General features: G+C 36.5%; 1 protein-coding gene across 1 annotated transcript in view; it reads left to right on the top strand.

Annotated features, from left to right (window-relative positions):
- The window catches only part of DSG4 (desmoglein 4), a 39326-nt gene that overhangs the window by 8939 nt on the left and 5526 nt on the right, over positions 1–24861 (top strand). Inside the window, exons 2-12 of the mRNA XM_021686193.1 lie at positions 3825–3860; positions 5450–5581; positions 7247–7402; positions 7721–7865; positions 9781–9947; positions 10216–10350; positions 11397–11582; positions 15705–15976; positions 17277–17416; positions 19537–19764; positions 21845–22150. Coding sequence (XP_021541868.1) covers positions 3825–3860; positions 5450–5581; positions 7247–7402; positions 7721–7865; positions 9781–9947; positions 10216–10350; positions 11397–11582; positions 15705–15976; positions 17277–17416; positions 19537–19764; positions 21845–22150 — 1903 coding nt within the window. The remainder of the gene's footprint in view (positions 1–3824; positions 3861–5449; positions 5582–7246; positions 7403–7720; positions 7866–9780; positions 9948–10215; positions 10351–11396; positions 11583–15704; positions 15977–17276; positions 17417–19536; positions 19765–21844; positions 22151–24861) is intronic.

Below are 24861 nucleotides of genomic sequence, written 5' to 3'. Positions count from 1 at the left end.
CCCAGGACTCTGGGACCATGACCTGAGCCGAAGGCAGTCGCTTAACCAACTGAGCCACCCAGACCCCCTGTACAATAGTTTTCAATGGAGGTACAATTCATGAGTTAAAAATAAAAAAGCTTCTATGCAAGCAAGAAAGATTTTCCAACCGTCCTTTAAAATTAGCACAACACAAATGCAATGACATGATTGTCTATGTAGAAAATTGAAAAGAATTGACAAAACAACTCCTGGAACTAATAAGCAATTACAACAAGGTTGCAGGATACAAGATTAATATACAAAAGCCAAATGCTTTTCAATATACCAGCAATGAACAAATGGAATTTGAAATTTAAAACACAGTATCATTTAAATATCCCAAAATTAAAATTTTATATATAAATCTAACAAAATATATACAAAGGTATACATGAGAAAATCTACCAAATTCCGATGAAAGAAATGAAAGAAGAATTAGAGAGATATTCCATGTGTGAGAAAGAGAGAAGACAGTGCAGGAAAGGGGGAAAATAGAGACTAGTGGGAAGCTGAAGATGAGGAACAAGAACCTCTAACAGTGGGCTCTGCGCCAAGTTCACCAACCTTCTGGCATCCATCAAGGAAGGCCGTGCTTCTAATTACATTAACCTCCCACTGGAAGACAGTGCCTGACAGTCTCATGTCAGATTTAGTCTGTAGCACTAACTAGTCAGTTCTCTGTTACCCTAATAACCCAAAGACCTGAATGGAAGACACCTGTTAGAGTGATACATTAGGCAAACTTCACAATGTATGATGTCTCTATGTATTCACTGATGTGGAACTTTACCACAGTAATCATTGAGTGCAAAAAACATATTACCAAATGGCATATTATAACTCCTTTTAGGTTAAAAAAAATATATTACAACTTGTATATGTATGTGTTTGGGGAAGAAGAAGAAGAAAAAAAGCCTGAAAAATTTTTTCCAAATATTAACAGTGGTAATCTCCAAGTAGTAGGATTTAGTGTGATTTTTACTTTTCCTCATACCTTCCAGAATCATCTAATTTTCTAACAACAAAAAAACACCTAAGCCCCAACAGGCATTATTTATTATGAAATAAAACATCCTTTGCAATCAAATAAAACCAGCTTCTATTAAATACTGAACTTTTGGGACCCTTGGGTGGCTCAGTCGGTTAAGCGTCTGCCTTCAGCTCAGGTCATGATCCCAGGGTCCTGGAATTGAGTCCCATATCGGCTCCTTGCTCAGCAGGGAGCCTGCTTCTCCCTCTGCCTGCCGCTCCCCCTGTTTGTGCCCTCTTTCTCTCTCTCTCTGACCAATTAAAAAAAAAATCTTAAAAAAAAATCAATAAAAACTGAAGTTTTTTTCCAGGTCTAGATCTTTCGTTAATGTCTAATAAAAGTACATGTTAGGGAGAAAGTGAATTAAGAGGAAACACTATGCCCCACTGCCAAATTTCTAATCTGTGTTTTTCCCCTTTCTGGACTCAGGTGCCATTCCAAATCCCCACCAGAGCCCCACTCCCTCTTATACGCCCCCACACACCTGCAGACCTGCTCTGCATCCTCTCCCAGTCCAGTCTCTCCCTGATTTCACTCTGCTCCCTGACTCACTGGAGTTCACCTTAGTACCTTATCACCTCTCTGAATCTCCCATCTGCCTTGGTAACAATCCCCAGCTAAAGGATAGCCCTCACATTCCTTCTCTTCCTGCTCCCAGGCTACCAAGTTCTATTAGAAAAAGCACAAAACAGATGGGCTGCACATCATATTCTTGCTTCCTCATCTCAACTAGTCTTCAAACTCTTCAACAACTATGGACTAAGAGTTGGTTTCCTCTGCTTCTAACTTTCGGTGCCCAAGTGTTCCTAACTTGAGAATGCTAGGTGGAACTACTGCTCCTGATTTGAGGCAGTCGTTGGCTTCCCGTCACTTTCGCTCACCTCTCCCCATTCTTGCTCATTCCAACTCCACAAAACGGTGGTATGATTTTTCTCCAGTTATACCTCAAAATGATTTTCTCTCTTTATTCTTCTATTTCAAAGGAAGAAATAGTCTACCTCATTACCCAATCTCTTTTACTCACAGTTTTGATCCAGCCATTCCTATCCTCTTTTAGTCACAGTTGTAACTGTTCCTTGATGAGTTCCTCCTGCTCCCCTCCCTTTATCCTCTTCCTCTTATCACTCTTTCTCCACAAACCCCTTTTCCTCTCCCTTTAAACTGTATATTTGGTCATGATTTCCCAACATAAAAAATATGTCTTGATCTAATTAACTCCTCAAACTGCATCTTACCTCCCACATTTTTTTTTATCTCCTAACTTGAAAATGTAATCTCTGCTTGCTATTTCCACTTTTTCAGTAACTCGTCCCTTGACTCTAATTTGGCTTATGCCACCAGCAGAAGTTAGCAATGACTGCTTGCTTTAAGATCCCACAACCTTCTCAGTTCCCATTCACCTTGACCTTGCTATGCACATAAATCATTAAATATTCCCTCTTTGTCTAACTTCTTATCACCTCACTCCACTTATTCTGCTTCTTTTCTTGCTACTTTTCCACCTACTTATCCAATCTCTCCTTTCTGAAGTCAGTTTCCTCACCAACCCACCACAACCACCACAATCGTTGCCATTTCTTAGCATTCTGACACTGACAGAATGTGCTGTGCACCCACAACCCTGGTGCCTTGATCTCTCTATTCCCCTAGTCTCTCAGAGCCCTTGGCTTTTAGACTTCTTCCTTCCGTACACTGCACAAATGTCAGCATCTCAAATAAGATTCTTTTCCCTGCCTACTTCATTTACTTTAAACCATTTCATGTAATATCCTCATTTCCTTTAACTTTAAATAGCACTCTCCTTTGGAAAATTCTACTTCTTTAGCTTTGATATCTATCCCAAATTTTAGAATCACATTAAAAATAAATAAAACAAACATCAGTCACCCTCTCGCTGCAGTGACACTCTCCTGCTGAATTTTCAGTTTCTATTGTCCCTGAAAGCCAAGCTTACACCACCAGAACCATCTGACCCTTCCTCCCCTGGCACCCATGGTCCATAAGCCCTATCTGTCCTTTGGGAATGTCTCTGTCCTCTCTCCATTCCAGTGCCACTTCAGCATAGTTAGAATAGTTGTTGTTCTATGCCCTACCTAAGCAATTGCTAATTCCTAAGTGTCTCGACTTCAAGTGTTTTTCCTTTAAAATCTACCTTTTGTATCAATGCCATGTTTTACACACACTGCTTCGGTCACTCCTAGTCTCTTATCCAATAAAGTCCAAACTCCTTAATCTGGTATATAAAGCACTTCATGATCTGTCTCCAAACTGACATTCCGAACCTTGTTTCCCATGTCTCCTTAATACTTCTTCTATCTTCCAGCTAATATATTAGTTATCATTTCTGGAACATCCTTGACACCTGTGCTCATGTTTTACTCTGGCTGAAACTTTCTTTTTCATCAATTCCTCTTATCAAAGCAGCTTCATCCAGAGCCCCTTTAGTCCCTACTTTCCTACGAGGCCTTACCAAAATTCACTTTGAACACTTGAGTTGTCCGCTATACCCTTCCACTGAGCCCATGGGTGACTCTGCTGAAGCATGTATCCTAACCTGCCTTGCTGTAATTAAGCGTCTTTCTTCCCTAAAAGTTTAAAAGCCTTTGGAGCGCAAAAAGTCTATTATTTATTTTGTATTACCCATGTTTATTCCATATTATGAACAAAATGCATATTTAAGAAATGAATTAATAAAAGAACATTGTCAATGGCTTTATGATACTGCTTCCTTTAATTATGCAAATTTTTGCTAACGTTGTACCTTCTGTAACAGGTGCTGCTGGAAGTAAACAGCAAATTTATCATTGAGGTAATGTATAATAAAACTATTTTCTCAATTTAAAATTGAAATAAAAATGGAATTTTGTAATGCATCATCTATCAAATATCAGAATATTTGAAATCATAATCATCTAGATAAAAGGTAAGAGAAAGAACCTCTGCCAAATTAAAATAGCAATGGTAAAACCCATACTCCCAAATATCCATGTTTTCAGGCATAGTTTGTGACAGCTCAATGTCATAGTAACTCCTACTTTTCAAACTATATTAGTAGTTTATCCATACATTTCCCCACTTAAAGCAAAACAAAAGAAGCACAATAACACATTAGGATGGGAAGAGGTTTTTTAGACAGTTACATCATCAAGAAAGACAACTGGTGATCTATCAATGAGGGAAAGATAGAAAAGTAAAAAAATATGTAATCATAACTAAGTAGAACAACAGAGAATCTGGTGCCAGTTAGAGTGGGGCTCAGGAAATAAAGCAACCATCCTCGATCTCTGGGAGGGCTTTACTTTATTACAGTAGTTAAACTTTCATTATGATAGTCCCAAATCATTGAAGAAAACAAAATTTCTTTTCTAATCTCTGTTGACAAAATAGAGAATATGTGGTACATTTCAGGAAGTTGTATCAAAATGGGAGGAAAATGTACATGCTTTCGTTCTTGAAAGGATAAGCTCCATTCACAGGGAACATTTCCTTCCCACAAAGTGCTAATTAAATGAAGCCCTAGCTTAAACAAACCTACAACCATCTGTGTCTCAAATAAGTACCTTAGGAGTTACTTAAAAATTTATATATATACATATATTTATACATATAAATATATGCATACATTTATACATGTATACAAATGCTTATGCATGTAGTAACATTTCTAAACTCTTGAATACTATAAAATTCTTAGACATCCTCCAACGGAAGCAACATAAGACTATAAAGAGAAAAACATATAGCTAGCAGAGATACAAATGGACAACATTGAGAAGTCACATATTTGTCCATGGGATTATTACAAGTACCATCAATTCAGTTAAAATACATATTCTTCTAATCCTACAATAATATATCTGGATGCTTAGCCAGAGTGGTGTCCTTACCAACAGAAAAGAAAAATCCCTTCCCTCTTTTAGGTGAACATACTCACCAGCACAACTTTCCTTTTGCATAGGACGTACTCACTGGAACGCTAGTAGTCTTTTAAACTCAGGAGACCAGAAAGCCTGGTCAGAGTTCAATAAAGGGTGACGTAGGCAAGGCCTCCACGTTTTGAGGACAGAATGAAAAAAGAAAAATCATAACATATTATCCAATATAAGACATTGTGAGCACCACACATAGCTAATGAAATTTGTTTCACTAGAATCATATAGTTAGAAGTGAGATGGATTCCAAAAGAAGTAGGTAGGCAGGTGACTGGCTATACCTATCTAGAGTCATGAAGTGTTTACTAAAAACACTTTCTGTGTTCCTCAAATTCAATACCATTGCTTCTTCTGGGTGCACCTTGTATTGTTGAATAAATATCCTTCCTAAGTAAATGTTGAATAAATATCCTTCCTAAGTAAAACTGTACTAACACTGTACAAAATGTGAACTATTTTGCATAAGGTGAAAGAATTAGGCATTGAAAATGGCACTACAAAATGGCAGACCATCAGAAGACAAAAGCGGGAGTGGATCAAGTTTGCTGCTGCCTGTCGAGAAGGAGAGGACAACTCCAAGAGGAATCCGATTGCCAGAGTAAGTGATGAAATAAACAGGAGCATGCTGTGCTGATAACAAATGATTTTGCAGGGCAGGAAAGCCCAGACGTTTTGGAGATTGGCAGCCTTCACTACTCCATAGTGATTTAGGAAGATGAGTGACATGTATTCAGTCATCTGCTCATGTTGCTGAGGCACTGTTCTGAATATCACCTTTGGGGAACTGATACAGAGCAGAGTCTTTGAGTAATCCTAGAAGAGAGACCTGGATCTCCAGCACAACTGGGCTTTATCTATTCATTTGTGTTCTGCTTATCTGTCTTATGTACATGTTATAGGAAAGGTAGGCATGTAGTAATAATCTTCTGACTATCCCTCCCCCAAATCAAAGGTTTACAGTATTGATTAATTCTCTCCAAGAAAAAAAAGAGTCAAAAGTTCCCACTGGATTCCTATATCCAGAAATTAGGAGAGACTTAAAAAGTATTCCAAATAATGGTAATTAATAAAGAAGGAGAGTTAAGAAAGTGTAGTAAATTGATCCATGAAGAATGGGATCCACATTAGCAGTATCACTAGCTCTTTCTGGGCATCTAGGCCTTGCCCCACTAGTGAAATCAGCAGAGCGATCAACCAGAATTCTCTCCTGAAAGCTTTACATTTATACATTGTTTAAATGTATATATAAAGTTTTACATAAATATAGTAAGCATCAGCAGTGATGTGACAAATACAGTCTCAGCTCAAGAAGAGATTATATATTTTCTCTCGGAAGTTTTCAGAATTTGGGAAATTTTTGGAAAGCTTTAAATAATTATTGTTTCCTCTCGACTCACAGTTATAGATTTATGTTCCTTCACTCTCACTGCACAGCATATTCTTTTCTTTTTATTGCATTTGGAGGATTTCCTGGATTTTAATCTATATAAATAAAATCTCTGGATTAGAGTGGAGCTAATCCAAGTTGTATTTCCAGTTGTCTTCATTTAGTTGTGGATATTTGGGTCACAAATCTTAGTATTTTACTGAATGTTCTCATCTTCAGTATACAGGTGAGATTTCAAAATTTAAACTATCTTTGTTTAAAATTATGAGCAATAGATATAAATCTATTAAAACAAAACCTATATGGCAGAATATTTGCTATAAAATCGATTTGGTAGATGAATGAATGATATGGTAGGTTTCAATTCAAAAGATTATTGCCTGTATCTCTAAACACTGTGTTTCTCTTCTGGTTTTCTTAAGTTATCTAGAATTTTGATTACATCTGCAACTAAAATCTAGTCAAGGTACATATCAAAATGACTCAATCTTTTAACAAATACTAAAGATGGTGATTTCTTCTGTCAAACTCTTTATATGCAAAGAAAATCAGAGAATTTAACAATGTGTTGTTAATAATAACAAATCCAGCATCAAGCATGTATGTGCCTTATGCCAGGCATTGGGGTGGGGTGTATGCATGTTACCTCATACAATCCCCACAACAAAATTAGGATGTAGGTAGGATTATCTCATTATACACTGATACGTGGCAAATTTAAGTGAACTTTCCATGGTCACACAGGCCTAAATCATGGTGCCAGGTTTCAACCCAAAGCCCATCTGGCTACAAAGCTATTCCCTTCTCATTCTATTATCCTCTGCAGTTCATGATCTGCTTTCAATAAGATCACAGTCCTAGCCATTTTCTTTATAGATTCGATCAGACTGTGAAGCGAACCAGAAGATTACATACCGCATCTCTGGGGTAGGAATTGATCGACCACCTTACGGAGTGTTCACCATTAATCCTCGGACTGGGGAAATTAACATCACTTCAGTGGTGGACAGAGAGATAACTCCACTTTTCTTGGTAAGTCACAGCAGTGTGTTTTAATTTATGCATTTTATTTTTCTTCCCCTTTTAAAACACAGTAAAGCTGAAACCAGATAAAGGGATCAAAGAGACGAAATGAGTATGAAAACATAAGTTTATAGTTCAAGAGTGTCTGTCTGGCGTGTTGCATTGGTATGCCATCAAATGTCTTGATAATGTTTAAATTAATAAACTGTAATATAGTCTGAATTCACTAAGTAAATTGTTTCTTTGCATATTTCCTGAAATATTTTTGAGCATGTTACTTAATTTCCTTTGATGGAAAAAGACAATTTTTTCCCCAACTCTCCACAGATCTATTGCCGGGCTCTGAATTCACGGGGTGAAGATTTAGAAAGACCTCTTGAGCTTAGGGTCAAGGTTATGGACATAAATGATAACCCTCCAGTTTTTACACAAAATGTGTACACAGCTAACATTGAAGAAAACAGTGACGCAAGTAAGTAGATGACAATCCTCTGCATTATACCACATTGATTTCTCTTGGCCAAAAGCTGTAGGAAATTGACATACAGGTAATTTAAAGATCAGAAAAAGTCAAACTTGTATTTTGAACAAACCCTACAAATTCTAACTTAAAACTTACCTAGAAAAAAAATTGTATCTAAAATGTTAAATATCCCCTTATTTGTGGAGGATTCTTATACATGTGATTTAGCAGGAGCTCTAGCACCTTCCTTAAAGATTGTTACTGGCTCATGATTAACTTAATCGAAATGAGTAAACTGAAGAAGAAACCACTGATGTGGAAAAGGGCTCTATGTTGGCCTATTCCTCAAACTCTGGGCTGAAGCACACCAGAGAGTCATGAAGGGTGCATCTCTGACAGTACCCATTGGGTTGGTCCCAGAGGGTAATCACTGGTTCTTCACAGTCTACACAGCAAGCTACATTACATTCTCTCATTTTTTTCACTTTTTCTATCCTGCTTAACACTTTTCTCCCTCTATCAGTTCTCCTGAACATCTTTCCTTTCTGTTGCTATTTTCCTCTGTTCTCCCCTTTTTCCTCCTGCCTCTTTCTTTTCCCAATCCTCTAATATTCCTTTTCCTTTCATATCTATGTCTGCATGTATACCTCTAAATTAGATTTGGAGAAAAGAATAGAAAAAGAAATTTCAGAAGAAAGGCAGATAGAAAGCAAACTAGAGATACTGATGGAGGGTCAAAGAAAGAAGGATGGAGAAGTCTAGAGGAAAAGAGACAAAAGGCAAGAAATGCTGGAGGAGAGAAGGAAAAGGTAAAAAGGCAGGAGTCGAGAAGGGGTGTCTGCAGAACTCCTTCTTCAGAGACCCTAAAAATGGTGATGTTGAAAATAAGAAACACAAAATGTTTTATAACAAAGGATGGGAAGACATACAGAAGTAAAACAAAAGTTTTGTCCAAGAGAGGCCAAACAGAGAGAAGGTCTCCAAAGCCCATCATTGTTTCCTCACTAATATACTCCAGCACAACCTGATGAAGGGAAAGAAGGTGAAACCCACACGCAAACCCACACCTAAGTCCACGTCCACCTCTGCTTGGTTGCTGGTTAGCAGTCTTGTTAACACTCCCTCATGTGAGAAGAGTGAACCACAGGGCCAGGGCATGTTTTCATAAACTGTGAACTCCATGAAAACTGGCTTTTTCTATTGAAAGGGTCCCTGGTTCTCTGTGTTAGGGTTTTTCACTTTGAAACTGGGCTAGGAAGGAGAAAAACATCAGGGACAAGCCAGGTCTGGAAAATCTGTCCTGTGGGCTGATGTCCTTGAGGACTGCCTAAGATGCTTGTTCTTTGTCCCTACGAATAAGTAAGAACTTTTTCTATTCCTGTGGACAAGTCTTCTTTTCAACAGTTATATGTTTTTGATGAATCCATAAAGTACTATCATCCACCAAGGCAACCAACAGTAATTCTCTACTTTCTGGATGAATGAAAATAAAGAATATAGGTGCTCAATAAATAATCTTAAAATTGAATTTAATTAAGCTATAATCTTTCTTACTTAAGCATTTTAAAGTAATGTCACATGACCACAGCAAAAACAAATTGATAAAATCCGTTTTTCAGCTTTATGATAAAGGCTATGGAACTTTTCATACATTAATGATTACTCTAGTTTGCTCTTAATTTACCATTTAATCACTTAAAGAGTGCAAGTACTTTATACACCGTAAAGGATTTTATAGAAGCAAACCACCATTATTTTTGCAATCAAGGGTGTAGCTGAAAGTTATGATACTATATTCTCATGGGAACTAAAACAAAAGAAAATTCAGGGGAAGGCCAACCACTCTTTCCTCCTATGCCTGATGATTTGCTGAACTGATTCTAACAGAATCCCAAACATTCCCCACCTCCATCTTCATTTCTAGACACACTGGTTGTAAAGTTAAGTGCCACAGACGCAGATGAAGACAATCATCTGAATTCTAAAATAGCCTATAAGATCATCTCTCAGGAGCCAGCAGGTGCACCAATGTTCATCCTGAACAGGTACACTGGAGAAGTTCGCACGATGTCCAGTTTCCTTGACAGAGAGGTAAAGCCTTCTATGAATGAATGATAAGAAATAAAGAATTCCATTTTCAAAAGACAAAGATAAAATGACCTATGTATGCCCTTCCTCCAATGTAAAGGAGGGAAGGAAAAATAATCCAACCATGACTTTTCAATGAAAATTGTAAGAAGAAAAAATTATATTAGAGTCTTACATAAAATTATGAAAGGAAATTGGAAGAACAACATCAGAATGTGTTGGATTTCATTCAAAATGAGATCTAAGTCTTACAATTCTTTTTCATCTTAAGCAACACAGTATGTATAACCTCCTCTTGAGGGGCTCAGATAGAGACGGAGCTGCAGATGGACTGTCTTCTGAGTGTGACTGTAGAATCAAGGTTTTAGACGTCAACGATAATTTCCCCACCTTGGAGAAAACTTCTGTAAGTTGTTACTCTTATAATCCTTTTTTCCTAAGTGTCAATAATTGATTTGCTTTCTTGGCAGTTTGTGAGCCTGGTTGTGTTATATGTATGGATGGACTCAGCTTTGCTGCATAAACCTCGGAACTTCTTTTGTATGATAATAATAGACCTCATATAATCAATAATGTTGTACTAACTCTGTATGGTGACAGATGGTAACTAGACCTACTATGGTGATCATTTCACACTGTATATAAACATCGAATTACTACATTGTACGTCAAACTAAAATGATAGTGTATTTCAGTTGTATTTCATTAAAAAATAATAATATGCCTTACTAGTCATGTTTACCTCTGAGTCACTATTCTGTGCAACTCACATCTATGAAAGCAGCAGACCATCTCCTCTGTACTCTCTACTTATAGAAATGCAGGATTTTATTAATATAAATCTGCGAATCATGTAACATTATTGATCTATTTTATGGGTCTGATAATTTGTTGAATTAATTCTATAAGAGTCCCAGACATTCTCAACTTTCATCTTCATCTTTAGGCATAAAGAAGCATAAAATTGAAAATAACAAGGCCAAATCTGGCTCAAAAAAAAAAAATGTTGGTTAAAAAAAATTTTTTATTGGACCACAACTTGACTCATTCCTTTATATGTTGTCGGTGGGTCCTTTGATCCTACAGCAGCAGAGAAAACTAGTTGCAACATGAACTCTCTGGGTCACAAAGCCTAAAATATTACTATCTGACCCTTCATAGTAAAAGGAGGGAGTAACTCAAGGAAAATTAAAAATAAGCAAGAAAAATGAAACAAAGTGACAGTTTGACCTTGATTTCACATACAGCACCAAAAAAATCAGTTTTATTATCTTATACTCATTTTATTCTTATATTTCTTGTATTTCTGATTGGAATGTATGGCATTTAATAATGGTGCAAAAATTATTGATGGAGTTTGTTGTTAGTATCTTAAATGACAGTTATGCATTAGTAAATATCTTTCCTCTTTTGAAACTTTATTGATTATAAAATTGATCTATGTCATTTCAGTATTCAGCAAGTATTGAAGAGAATTGTCTAAGTTCAGAACTGATACGATTACAAGCAATTGATCTTGATGAAGAAGGCACCGATAACTGGTTGGCAAAATTTTTAATTCTCTCCGGAAATGATGGGAATTGGTTTGATATTCAAACAGACCCACAAACCAATGAGGGCATTTTGAAAGTCGTCAAGGTACAGTATGGGATCTACAATACTTCTAAAGTTTTAAAATACTCTTACAGACAGAATCTGCCTCCAGAAAACACTCTATAACCTCAAATACTACTTATGTGGATGAGTGCAGTAACTTAGCTCACTATGTCAGTCTGAGACTTGCAGCTCAGCAACACACTCTTTATTACCAAGAGCAATAAGAAATAAGGAGGGTGTTTTGTTCTCACAGTGCCCAGTATCTAGTTGAGAAGACAAGGCATGCACTCCTGAATTAGATAGTGAGTTAAAAACAAAGAAGTAGTTGTATATATGTTATAATGTTAAACATAATTAATGGCCAGATGGGTGAAATATAAAATAATTACTAAGAGGTGAGATCTTTCTGAGCTGGATTTGTCTGAAAAGATTTCGTGCAGAGAATGCAGCTTAAGTAAGACCTTACAACTGAGATTGCTAATGTGAGAACTGAAATGAGCAAACTCACTCAGGTGAGGAAAGGTAAACCATGTTCAGGGTACTGTGAGGAATTCTTTGAGGCTGCAGCAGAGTGTTCATGAAAGGAAACAAAGATGCAAGAACAAAGATGTTGAGTTAGAGTCGGTCTACTGGTTTGATTTTTTCCTGTAAATTAATTTTTCTTAAACTACTTTACGATTTTTACCTTATGGACAGCAATCAAATCTAAAAATACAAATTAGAAACAACTAAAACTGCGAACCAGTAAGATTCAAATTAACTTTAATGTAATAAGGGAAATTAATTTTTTTCTCAAACAAAATTACTACTAACAACATAAGCAGAACTTACAGTTATGAAAATATATACTAATAGACAAATGCACACATTTAATTTGGTACACAGGGTGAACTGTAATTATTCCATTCTGTTACTACTTTTCTTTATCCCAATTACTATATATCAGGAAGCCATTTGGCCTTTATCTAATGCAAACATATCATTTCTATAGAGTCTTTCTCCGTTCTTTTTGCAGTTGTCTGGAGCAATTAAAGTATTACTACTTTACCACAAAACACAATCAACAGCACTGAAATCATGCACTGCATTAATTTATGAGGTGGTCACCAAAATTATGGAAAATATCTATGTATACCTTCTAAGATTGTCATTCAAATGAACACACAAAATTTCAAAATTCCTGAACAGAACACAAGGACTCTAAGAACATACCAGAGCCTTCCTGTTTGAGAAATATTGCTTTAGGCCATAGGTCAGCAAATTATAGTCCAAAGGCCAAATATGCCTGCCACCTTCTTGCACATAACATTTTACTGAAACACAGCCACACTCATTCATTATTTTCTATGTCCATTTCTACCTTCCAATGGCTGAACTGAATGTTTAAGACAAAAACTGTATATGACCTCCAAAGCCTAAAATATTTACTATCTGCTCTTACCCAAACAATTTTACTAATCCCTACTTCTAGATGAAGAAAACTTGGGGATATTAAAAAAAAAAAATTGCAGTCACATTATGAGCTCAACTCCGGAAAGATTAAAGAAAATAATTACATACTGTAAAGCAAGTCCTGAAGTGCTAAGAACCTGATCTAAGGCAATAGCAATAAAAATGGAAATGAGGGAATAAGAATAACAGCCACTGGCAAATTAACATAGGTAAGGAAGAGACAAGAAATCACCTACCATCCTATCAAACTCTGAATATTTAGTCAAGTTTGTTTCCAGGGATCAGAATTTGTTCAACCTTGTATCTCAGTTAAAAACCAAGATCTAGACATGTCATATAATTCTTACCCATCTTCTTACCATCTTCATCATTGACTTAGATTGTTATCTCATAACATGTAACTGTTCTTTGCTTTGGTTTGCCTCCGAACCTACTAAAAAACATAGTAAGAACTTTGCATATAAACAACTCGATCTAAAATATCATTCCACTCTTAGCACCTGGCCCAGTGTCCGGAAGATAGTAGAAACTCACAAAAGTTTGAGGATGGTGTGGCTTTCACCCAAATGGGTGTCATCAGGCTTGATTGCATATTTCATATTTCCTAAAAAATTATAAAAATGAGAAAGAAAACATGTTTATAATGCAGGCAATACACTATAACTTACATGATGTGTCTTCTGTGAGAGCTAAAAAGTGTTTTGGTTTTTTTTTTTTTTTAACAGACTTAGCTCATCACAAAGAAAAACTATGGGAAATTCAGTTTCATGAAAAATTGGTCAAGGTAGTGTTAGATGTTATGTAGACAGAGTGTCTCTCTTTCTTTCCTGGATGATAACTTCTCAAGTCTATTAAAGAAAGTAGGAAAAATATGCTTAAGAATATCAAAATAATATGGAAAGGCTAATTAAAATAAATGTAAAACCTTAGTATGCATGTCAGGACACAGCCAGAGGAATTATGTATTTAGAGAACATATGTGTAATTTCCTGAATTTGGCATTTGCAATGAGGTCACTAATGCCCTCCTGCATCTTCTCCATTTTCACCCAAGCTGCCATTTAACCTTGTGGAAACTTGCCCCTCAGTCATGGGTTTTGACTAAGCTTTCCATAAGTCTTTTCTTAGTCTAAGGATATAACCCTTTTCTTAGTCAAAGGATATTACAAATGATTCAATTCAACTCAGATGTATTGAGAACTGCGAGGTGCTAGAGATATGAAGGTGAATGAGACATGGTTCTTGTTCTCAAGGAACTTGTAGTGTAACAAGAGAAAAACCTTTAAGAAGGTAAAAGATCTCTCTGTCATTAATAACTTCCTTTCGGTATTTATTGATAAATGTGTATGGAAATACTAACAAACAATATAAATGTGTGTGTATGTAGACACATTCATTTCAGCACTGAGAAGAAAAGCAAAATGTTATCCAATTGGAATTCTAACAAAGAAATGTTGGTTCTCTGTTTTTATAATAATTCTAATTAGCATTTACTAAGCAGCCACAAAATACCAGCTAGTCAGTCATATGCATTATAGAGGTTTTATGCGTACTATCTAATCATCCCAACTCTGGGAAGAAAATACTCTGATTCCTTTTTTTATAGAAAGTGAAACAAAACCGAAGAGGAAAACTAACTTTTCTTAAGTTCACCCAGGTGGTCAATGACAAAGACAGGATCCAACCCGAGCTCTCGGTTTCCAAAGCCTTATGAAATGCCACCTCCGTGCCTCACGGTGGAAGGTGGGGCCAGGAAAACAAGTCCGGCTCAAGAACTCGTGCCTTGAGACATTTCCCTCTGTTCACCCCTCTAAGCCCCTATCTTGACTTCTGTTGTTGGTAAATGTGGTGCAAGTGATGCTTACATTAGCTTTCAGAACACTTCTAAACAGACTTTGTCCAGGACTCCCTTTTTCACAATTGATTTCTCACTTGTTGTGCAAGACGGAAATCTCTTCCAACTGAAAATCCATTTTTTAGTACACAATTCAGTCAGCTCTGTGCTGAATTGTTGGTGGTGACTTTTCATGTCACCACATCAATCATTCTGGATCAAAAGATTCCATTCACCTTTCATCCAAAGAACCCATTTCAAAGGTGGCTTTTCTCTGGGAAAGGTATTTATTTATTTGAATGTGCCCTGTGAAGAAACCTTCTTGTCCACCAGACTCAGCACAATGAAATTATAGTTTAGGACTGCATTTAATAATCATGAATTTTCTTTTAGAAGTTGTTTGCATCATTTTTTTTAAATTACATGTTCATTTACATCATATATATTGGCTCCTTTATTCTGCTGATTTCAAGAGATTCTCAGATGTGGATTCTACAAAGAAAACCTGGGTCCTATTTATTCATTCACCAGGTGTAAACCCCTTTTATTTCATGCTAAGTTTATTTTTTATGTTTCTCATTTGGAAAGACATCGTTTTTGACTTCAGCGTTTTTATAAAAGAAGTTTAAAACTCTAGGATTTGAGTCCAACTTGAGTCACAGGCCAAAATGACCTACATACCTGATTATGCCGAGAGATAAAGGGAATAATATGTCTGAAATATCTGATGCAGTAATTAGGAAAGTTTTATCCATTAAAAATCTGAATTACATAGCTCCTGGACTTCACTCTCGTGTTTGCTTTCTTATCATGGCTACTTATTCTATCAAAAGAGAGTCCTTTTGCTGTTTTGGAATTTTTTACTTTCCATCATTTCAGATGCTGGATTATGAACAAATGCCTAATATTCATCTTGGTATTGGAGTGAAAAACCAAGCTGAATTTCACCACTCAATTGCCTCTCGATTCCAAATGCACTCAACCCCTGTGAGAATTCAGGTTGTTAATGTGAGAGAAGGACCCACATTTCATCCAAACTCTATGACCTTCAGTATACGAGAAGGAATAAGAGGGACTTCCTTATTGAATTATGTGCTTGGCACCTATATGGCTACAGATGTGGACACGGGAAATCCTGCCACCAATGTCAGGTACCACAAATACTGTGCTCATGTCAAAGTGATAAAATGTGGTTTTGTCCAGTGTTAGCTCATGCAGAATGTGCTAGATTATGTGGGTTGAAGTGCTTTTTGAGTTTTGCTTTGCTTCTCTTGTTCATTTGCTTGTTTTAGAATGCTTTTGTAGCACTGACATTTTTCCAAGATTTAATAGTATTTTAGGGGCAATATGGCCTCCAACTGGTTAGAAAGGTAATTGTGCCCAGGGAGAAACTATGAGGTCAAAGGGCTACCTAAGAGACTTTGTGAGTCTCTCTAATCTTCTGTGGCCAGTTGCTACCACCCTGGCCCCAGGCTGATTAAGCCATATTGTAAACTATGAGACATCATAAAAGATGAAGCACTGCTTATTTCCTTAAAACCCATGTTACCTAATGACTTTGGGGCTAATCTCAACCCCCAGCTTAATTTAAAAGGAAGAAAAAAAGAACAGGAGAAGCTGAAACACAGGCGTTTCAGAAATTTGATGAGTATAAAGAAAGTCAGAATTGGAGAAATAGAAAGGTAAGCATTTGAGGCACTAGGTACACAGATTATACATGAATTACATTATATTACAAGATATTCTAGAAAATGACTCTAGTGAAATATTTAAGTATTCTTTCCTTATCTCTCTTCTTTTCTCTGAACAGTTTATTGACTTGTAAATTACTTTGATATTAACAGTTTTGATTACTTAATGACTAACAAATTGACAGACAACAAAAATTATGAAGTCTATCAATATGGGATAGAGGAAAGGGTGTGTCAGATAAGTGCTTTGGACCCTTGAAATTGTGCTTGGTACAGAGATCTTCTTCCACTAAGGTCAAGCACTTTGAATCCATTATTACATTATAGCATATTATAGTATATTATATTATATTAATATAATACCACAATCCCTAACAAGCCAACAGTGAAGTACCCTAAAACAAATACACCTTAAAATCTAGGAAAAACAAAGTACATCACATGTGAAAATGAATAAAGGATATTCCCTCAGTAGATATTGCTATAATAAATAAATCTGAAAGAGACTCATACATTTTACTAACAATTATAGTAAGAGCTAGAAGAGTGAGAATCATGAAATTTTAAAACTCTGTTGTGAACCTGTGTATTAATAAGTTCAACACTAAAATTTTATTGATATATATATATATTTTATAAACCAAGGCAATTATCACCATAAACCATACAAACACCATATTTATGTTTAACACATTGTATGTGACTTAAAATTATTAACTTTCATATGAGCAAATGATGAACTTATTTGTTTAAAAAACAGGTATATCATAGGACATGATGCAGGCAGCTGGTTAAAAGTAGATTCAAGGACTGGTGAGATAAAATTTTCTAGGGAATTTGATAAGAGATCAAAATATATTACCAATGGGATATACACGGCAGAGATCCTCGCTATAGACGGTAAGAAAATTTCTTCTCAATATTTTAATAAAATTATTATTATTCCATTAAATATAAATGTAATATATAATATAATATCAATATAATATTGATATTAGATTGACTCAAATAAAATATATCATTTAATGTGTCTGTCTACAAGACTTAATAGAGAGTTCTAAATACCTTAGATTAAGAACTGAACTCAGTACACTCATAACCATAATTTACATTTAGATCATAATTTATTTTACCTACTTCCAAAAAAGAACTGTATGTGACTTACAGCAGAAAGCATAAAAGTTTAAGTCTATAAGTAAAATTCAGTTTCTGCTTATGGCCTCATTTCTTGAAATGGTTAATCCAACTTTCAGAGTATGTTAGGAATGTTTACATAAGGTAAATGCTACAAGGTGTACACAAAGTTCATTTGGGGATGACCTATGGGAAAGGCAGTGTCCCAAAGAGTATAGTTTTTTTAAGGATTTTTTTGTTTATTTATGAGAGAGAGATTGTGCACACACATGCGAGCGGGGGTGGGGGTTGAGAGGGAGAACAGAGGGAGAAGGACAAGCAGACTCCACACTAAGCGTGGAGTCCGAGGTGGAGCTCCATCTCAGGACTCTGAGATCATGACCTGAGCAGAAAACAAGAGTCAGATACTTAACCAACTGAGCCACCCAGGTGCCCCAAGAGTATAGTTATTTTAGAATCACTAAAACTGAGCTACAGTGAGAAGCCTGTGTAAATGCAGCTTAAGTGGACATGTTGTAAAGCACAAAGTAAAGCACAAGATTATTCCAAATATAAGAGCCAAATTAAAAGTCATAACTGCAGACACACTGAACTTTTAACTGAGCTGCTTCTCATGTGGGAAAATCTATTAAGCATTCTTCCTGGTGACTACAACAGGAATTTATTTATCAATAATCATTCTCTAAACAGTGCCTAGGAAACCAGCTACTACAGAACAAAACAAAAAAAGGTCAATAACCAGGAAAGAAGAGTGAAAACAGGTGTTCCAGACATATACCTAATATAAGATAGATACTATGGGTTTGTATTATCTATCTGAGCTTTACAGTGGCCAAAGACAAAGATAAAGAGGCAGTATAAGATTTAAAAAGAAACCATGATAATACCCAAGTAACTGTGGTCCATAATTCTGGTCGTCATCCTGTGAGTGTCACTTTTAACACCTGGGTCAGTTATCAAAATATTATAGTTTGATTTATTATCAGTATTCTGGAAAACCTATTCCTATAAAGGATTCTAACCATGTTGATCATGGCCTATGTTTGCACACTGGTCATATGTGAATATCTTCAAAAACTAGAATAAAAATTAGTCATTGAGTGAATAGAGGGAGGAAAAAACTATCAAAATGTACAACAGAAAACTAAAACCAAGGGCTATTGTTATGTACCTAAGCAGAGTATCTGCACAGACACAAGCCAACCAGATGAAAAAGTGAACTAAAAGCCCAGATTCCTATTTCTTGGTCCTCTGCCCTTTCTAATAAACTATATTAACCCAAAATTTGTTCCAAGTAGGTTAGGAAAAAAATTTAATAGATTTATGTTTGTTTTCAGAAGTGTCATTTCAAAGAGAAATAGCATCTAAGGGATGGCATTAAAATAAACAGCAAAACAGAAAGAAAAAATATACAAACAATTATTGCATTTGAATTTTGGGTATTTTCCTGCAAACACAGAACTCAATAAGCATCCTGAATGGAAGGCTATAGGCTGGACTGGGAGTCTTGTTCACGGGGACAGGGTAGGAACAGAAAGTTGTGAGCCTTTTCTGAGGGACACTTACTTTTGCATCTTGGGATATGTAGGAGTTGGCTGAATGAAATTGAGATGAAAACATTTTGGGAAGAATGAATAGAATGCACAAGAGTCTTGGGTTAGGAAGTAACTTGTTCCAAGAACTAAAAAGAAGCTAGTGTGGCTGGAAGGTAGTGAGCAAAGGCAAGGGTGGCTTCAGGTCATTGAAATAAGCAGAAACCCATCAGGCACCACCTCAAAGAGTCATTCATGTTATTCCTCTAAGCTGCAGCATCATCATGGAATATAAGAAAGAATTTTCTCCCTCACACCATTTACCCCAACACCCATGATGCTCTGCTGTTTCAGATGGCTCTGGGAAAACGGCAACAGGGACCATATGTATCGAAGTTCCTGATGTCAATGATTACTGTCCAGTTGTTTTGGCTGAAAGTGATTACATATGCATTGCCTCTCCATCAATCCTTATTTCTGCAAGAGATGTTGGTGATCATTCTTATGGGTCTCCCTATAACTTCTGTGTGGTTGATCAGCCACCAGGGACAGCTGACTTGTGGGATATCAGATCAATAAATGGTAAGTGGAATGCAAACTTGCTCATCTTTAAGACCAAAGCAAAAACAATGACTAAATAGTTAGGCAAGACGTGTAATAACACTTTCTATCTCTGTTTCTATGATTCTTGGCCATATTCATAATAAGTAAGAAAATCTTTCATATTCACACTTAGGATATTTGGAAAAATTTTAAACTGAAATAAAAGTAAAAATGTTTTATCAATACTGCAATTACAAATAGTAGTATGTAAATATCAGTTTATCCACCATTTTGTCTACATGGGGTGCTACATCAATATTTGATCAGTTTGAAATAAACAGAACCCTTGACTAACTCACCATATGTCACAATTGCCTATTTTGAATTATTTCAAGCAAATCACTTAAAAGTTTCTGAAACTCAAGTATCACATAAATACATCTATGTATTTGGTACTCAGGTACATAAGATCAATGAAATTCTTTTTAGAAAGAGTGATAAGCTCAGACTTTTTGTAAAGGTAAAAATTTAAATCCAAATTGCTCAATATGGGAAGAATGGTTAGGCAAACAGTAGAACATATTATTAGGATGCAGTATGAACAACATTAAAATTAGAATTATGTGAAGCATTTAGATACAGAGAAACACATAAACCAAAGTATTTAAAGAGTAAAGATCTCCAAGTAGTTAAGTGTATTGTGCTAAGTGCTGCTATGTAAAAATGAATGCCTGAAGGTACTGAGAGTGAATTTCAGATGACATAACATTTTATATACTTAGGTTCTAGTTCCTTGAGATGTTAAATGTATAATAGAAAATGAAATGCTGTAAGAGAACCTCATTTGGGTTACAATAGCTCTCTAATTTCATATTCATTTGAGGCAAAACTAAAAGATGTTTAGGGGGTGATGGGATGGGGGTCAGACCTCAGAGCCCAAAGTGAGAGGAAATATTTCCCACCTCTCTGAAGCTGCTAAGCTTCTCCATTCAGAGAATGGAGAAACCCTAAAAGGATGCCAGAAAAAAATGCCACCCGTAAGGACTTAGTCAAAAGAGGAAATTAAGCAACTTGTTTTCATGATAAAACTTTTTGGCTCTTTTCCACAAAACCGCTTTAATATTTTAAAAAGCTAGGGACATTAAAGTAACCTCATTAAAATCAAGACAACTTTGAATTCACCCTTCCTATAAAGCCCAATATCCCATTCTTAAATAACAACTGCTAACCATGTTTTCCTCATTAAGATCCTAGATATTATGAGTAAAATCATTTTAAAAAAAAGGTTCAATGTGGAGGTTCATAAAGGTATTGAAATTATATTATAGATTTGCCAATAAAAAATATAATCGCATTGGAGACAATATTCCTAGAGTACTATTTCGATGTTGGTTGTTAAAGAACAGAATAAACTTTCACCTAATGTGCTATAGCATTGCACGTTATTCAGCTCTTGCCTTGTGCACAGGTTACATTTTGGTAGACATAGCTGGCTTATCATATAGCTACATGAAATTAAGAAACCATAATATTTATAATTATTGCATGTTATGGATCAATTAATTAACATTCGTGATTTAAGTGTAAATTTAATCATCTCTAAACCCTCCCTGGGTTAATAAATAAATTTCAACCTACGTTTTAAGCAATAATTTCCATGCAAATCAATAGGCAACGGTAGCAAAAAGATTTAGGAAAATAATAGTTACTGGAATCACTTAAATTTAAATGATAGAACAGCGTCTTTGAATAAGAGATCAACAACAGTCTTAAGGAGGGTATTTGCAAACCATAATCCTAAATAGAAGACTTTTAATATTTCCTTTCTGCTCGATAGTCTTCATTCATTGGACAAATACTTATCAAATATTTATATAATATGCCAAATATTGTTGCTCTGGAAAATAAGCAACAGGGTCCTAGCCTGCTTCAGAGAAATACCAATTCAGCAGGAAGAAGTATTCAACAATTCATTATAAATATTAAAAAAAAATAAGTAGAGGGTGCTGTATGACTAAGGGAACATGATAAAAATCAGGCCCTAGGTGAGTCTTGGGTATTAAGAAGGGTTACCCCAAGGAATTTCAGTTTATTTTCCCTTTCCTCTCTTCCTTTTCAGCCACCTCTGCAATCCTGATGGCTGAGCAGCCTTTAAATCCCATAGTTTACCAAATCCCAATCATAGTGAAGGACAGCTATAACCGAGCATGCGAATTGCCACAGATTGTGGCATTAGAGGCCTGTGATTGTGACAACAACCACATGTGCTTGTACTTTAGTACCACGGGCATCAACGTAGAGGACGGCAGCTCAGCTACCAGTGACGTATATGGGACTGTCACTGATGAACAAGCTGGGGGTTCAAATGTTGGTCTCGGACCGACAGGGATTGGCATGATCGCTATGGGACTCCTACTACTACTTTGTAAGTACTGGATCGAATCCCCCTTTTCAGCAATTTTTCAAAATAAGAATGTAACCAGGCTCACTGCGGTGGCTAGGTTCATTTGGCCATGTCCTTTTGGTATCTGTAGCAATTCTCAGGGGAATTTGGAAGAAAACAGTGGGACTAATAAGGGCATGTACTTGTTCAGTAATGATAACTAGAATTAGTGAGGGTCATAGAGATGAAAAACACAAGCAAATTTCTAAGTATAATACAGCAAAACATAGAGTAAATCCCATCATGAAAATTTCAGCAACGTGCTTTAAGAGAGGTAAGAAGCAATTCAAGTCCAAGTGGGAAAGGTTGGGAGTCTTTATGGAGAAAGTGGCTTTGACCCAGACCCTACACGCTCAAGATTTTCTTAGAAGGAGGATGGCATTTGAGGGAAATCTGAAAGGAACAACACAAACATAAACAAGGAGAAGGATCAAAGGCATTGAACACTCAGGAAATGGACAGGCTAAAAGGCAGGCTGGGAGTCATCACGCAAGAATGTTCATGATAAGCCAAACATTCTGGGCTTCAGTCCACAGGCAATGAGAAATCAGTGAGGATGTGTGAGATCAAGTGACCTGTTCATGCTGGCATAATAAGAAGCAGGCAGAAGAGCCTAGAAGAGAAAATGAGCCTCTGGACTCTTGATAGGAGTGTCTGCAAGTAGGACCAGGGTCATAGGAATGGTGAGGTCCCTAAGCAAACACCGCAAAAAGGGTCCTCCTCTGCCTATACCATTTTTTAAAACATGTAGATCCTCAGAAGAGTAATACATTTTAGGCTGCGCCTGCAATACTTTAGATTTTGTGGACATCAAAAACTGGATTCTAAAATTAAAGCGGACTAAATCCTTCCAACTATAATATGAATATGTTTCAATGGAGAAGTGCACACTGAAACTTTACCATTTTGAGGAATGAAAAAATAACAGATGACTTTTGGACAGACTTTCTTTCTTAAACTAATATGAACTTTCAAGATTATACCAAGATCATGAGTGATCATCATAACGGTATTAGAGATATTTTCCCAGAACACGACAATAGCAAATGAGTCGAGGTGTCAGCTTGCCTTTAAGCCAGCAAGTCTCCATCTCAGCTGCACATCAGAATCATTGGCAATCTTTAAAATTAATCCTTTTCAAGCAGGAGTAATCAAGATGAGACCCCAGGTGTGGCATGTGTAAGCCCTCTGCTGAGGCTAATGTGCAGTTCAGGGATAAAAACCCAGGATCAGCCTCATTCCCAGTGGACTAGCACTCAAAATTTCACACCTCTTCCTTAATTAGGCCAAGGAAACATAAGAGTTGTGAAGTCGATTGTAGAAGGGGCATACCCTTTTGGAAAAAGTTATTTGTTCTCAACGGAAAAGCCCAGGCTGTGGTCTGGTGGGGGAGGAGCGGTGTGATGGAGAGAGGAGGGGTCACCGCCCAAAACATCTTCTCAAAGGGCCTTCATTTAAGACTTTTGATGTTTGCTCCGAGTGAGATTAACTATTTCAACGAAATCAATAAAAGCCCTGATTTAGCAGCTTTGATATTTTCATCCGTACTTCTAATTAACTCAGTGGAATGCATGTTATACTAGGGAATTAGGAAAGTATAAAAAAAAAAACTAGAGTGGACCCAAAGAACTAAACTGAGTGTATACTAGAATCTTAGAAAAGTTAAGAAATGTCGATATTTAGGGGCGCCTGGGTGACTCAGTCGTTAAGCATCTGCCTTCGGCTCAGGTCATGATCTCGGAGTCCCGGGATCGAGTCCAGGATCAAGCCCCACATCGGGCTCCCTGCTCAGCAGGGACCCTGTTTCTCCCTCTCCCACTCCCCCTGCTTATGTTCCCTATCTTGCTGTCTCTCTCTCTGTCAAATAAATAAATAAAATATTTTTTAAAAAAAGAAATGTCGATATTTATGGATTAAAGTGTAGAATTGAGGTAAATTTTTCATTACAGTTTGTAGACAAAAATCTTAAAATGGGGCGCCTGGGTGGCTCAGCCGTTAAGCGTCTGCCTTCAGCTCAGGTCATGATCCCGGGGTCCTGGGACTGAGCCCCGCATCGGGCTCCCTGCTCCGCGGGAAGCCTGCTTCTCCCTCTCCCACTCCCCCTGCTTGTGTTCCCTCGCTCTCTGTGTCTCTCTCTGTCAAATAAATAAATAAAATCTTAAAAAAAAAAAATCTTAAAATAATAAATGTAAATAGCTCAATTAAATTTAGTGGGTGATATTTGATTGATTCAAAGTATAAGTATAAGGGTTGAAGAGGAGACCTATTTCTAGGTCCTACACTGAAATTTGTATTCAATCCTTCTGATAGCATATATTGATTATGTATTTAACTTATACGTATGTACATGATGTTTGGCTACATAGGTTTGTATATATTGGTTTTTATATGGATATGCAAATATATATATACATATCCACAGAGACAGTCTATGTGTACGTTTATACATACCCAGGTACCTGTGCATCTACACATGCTTATGGAGATAAGTACATATTTATTCATATGTATATATAGCTAGCAAATACATATACATACACAGACAATTATATGTGTGTACAGGAGGGACTAGGAATCAGAAAACTGGATTTGAATCCTGGATCTGCCAGCAACCAGTTGGGAGTGCTAGAGCAGAGGGACGAAAGACCCTTACTTTCCTAATCTATCAGTAAGAACCCTGGTTACATGATCCC

Source organism: Neomonachus schauinslandi, chromosome 14, assembly GCF_002201575.2.
Source record: "Neomonachus schauinslandi chromosome 14, ASM220157v2, whole genome shotgun sequence".
Lineage (NCBI taxonomy): Eukaryota > Metazoa > Chordata > Mammalia > Carnivora > Phocidae > Neomonachus > Neomonachus schauinslandi.
This window is presented reverse-complemented; position numbering and strand designations above follow the sequence as displayed.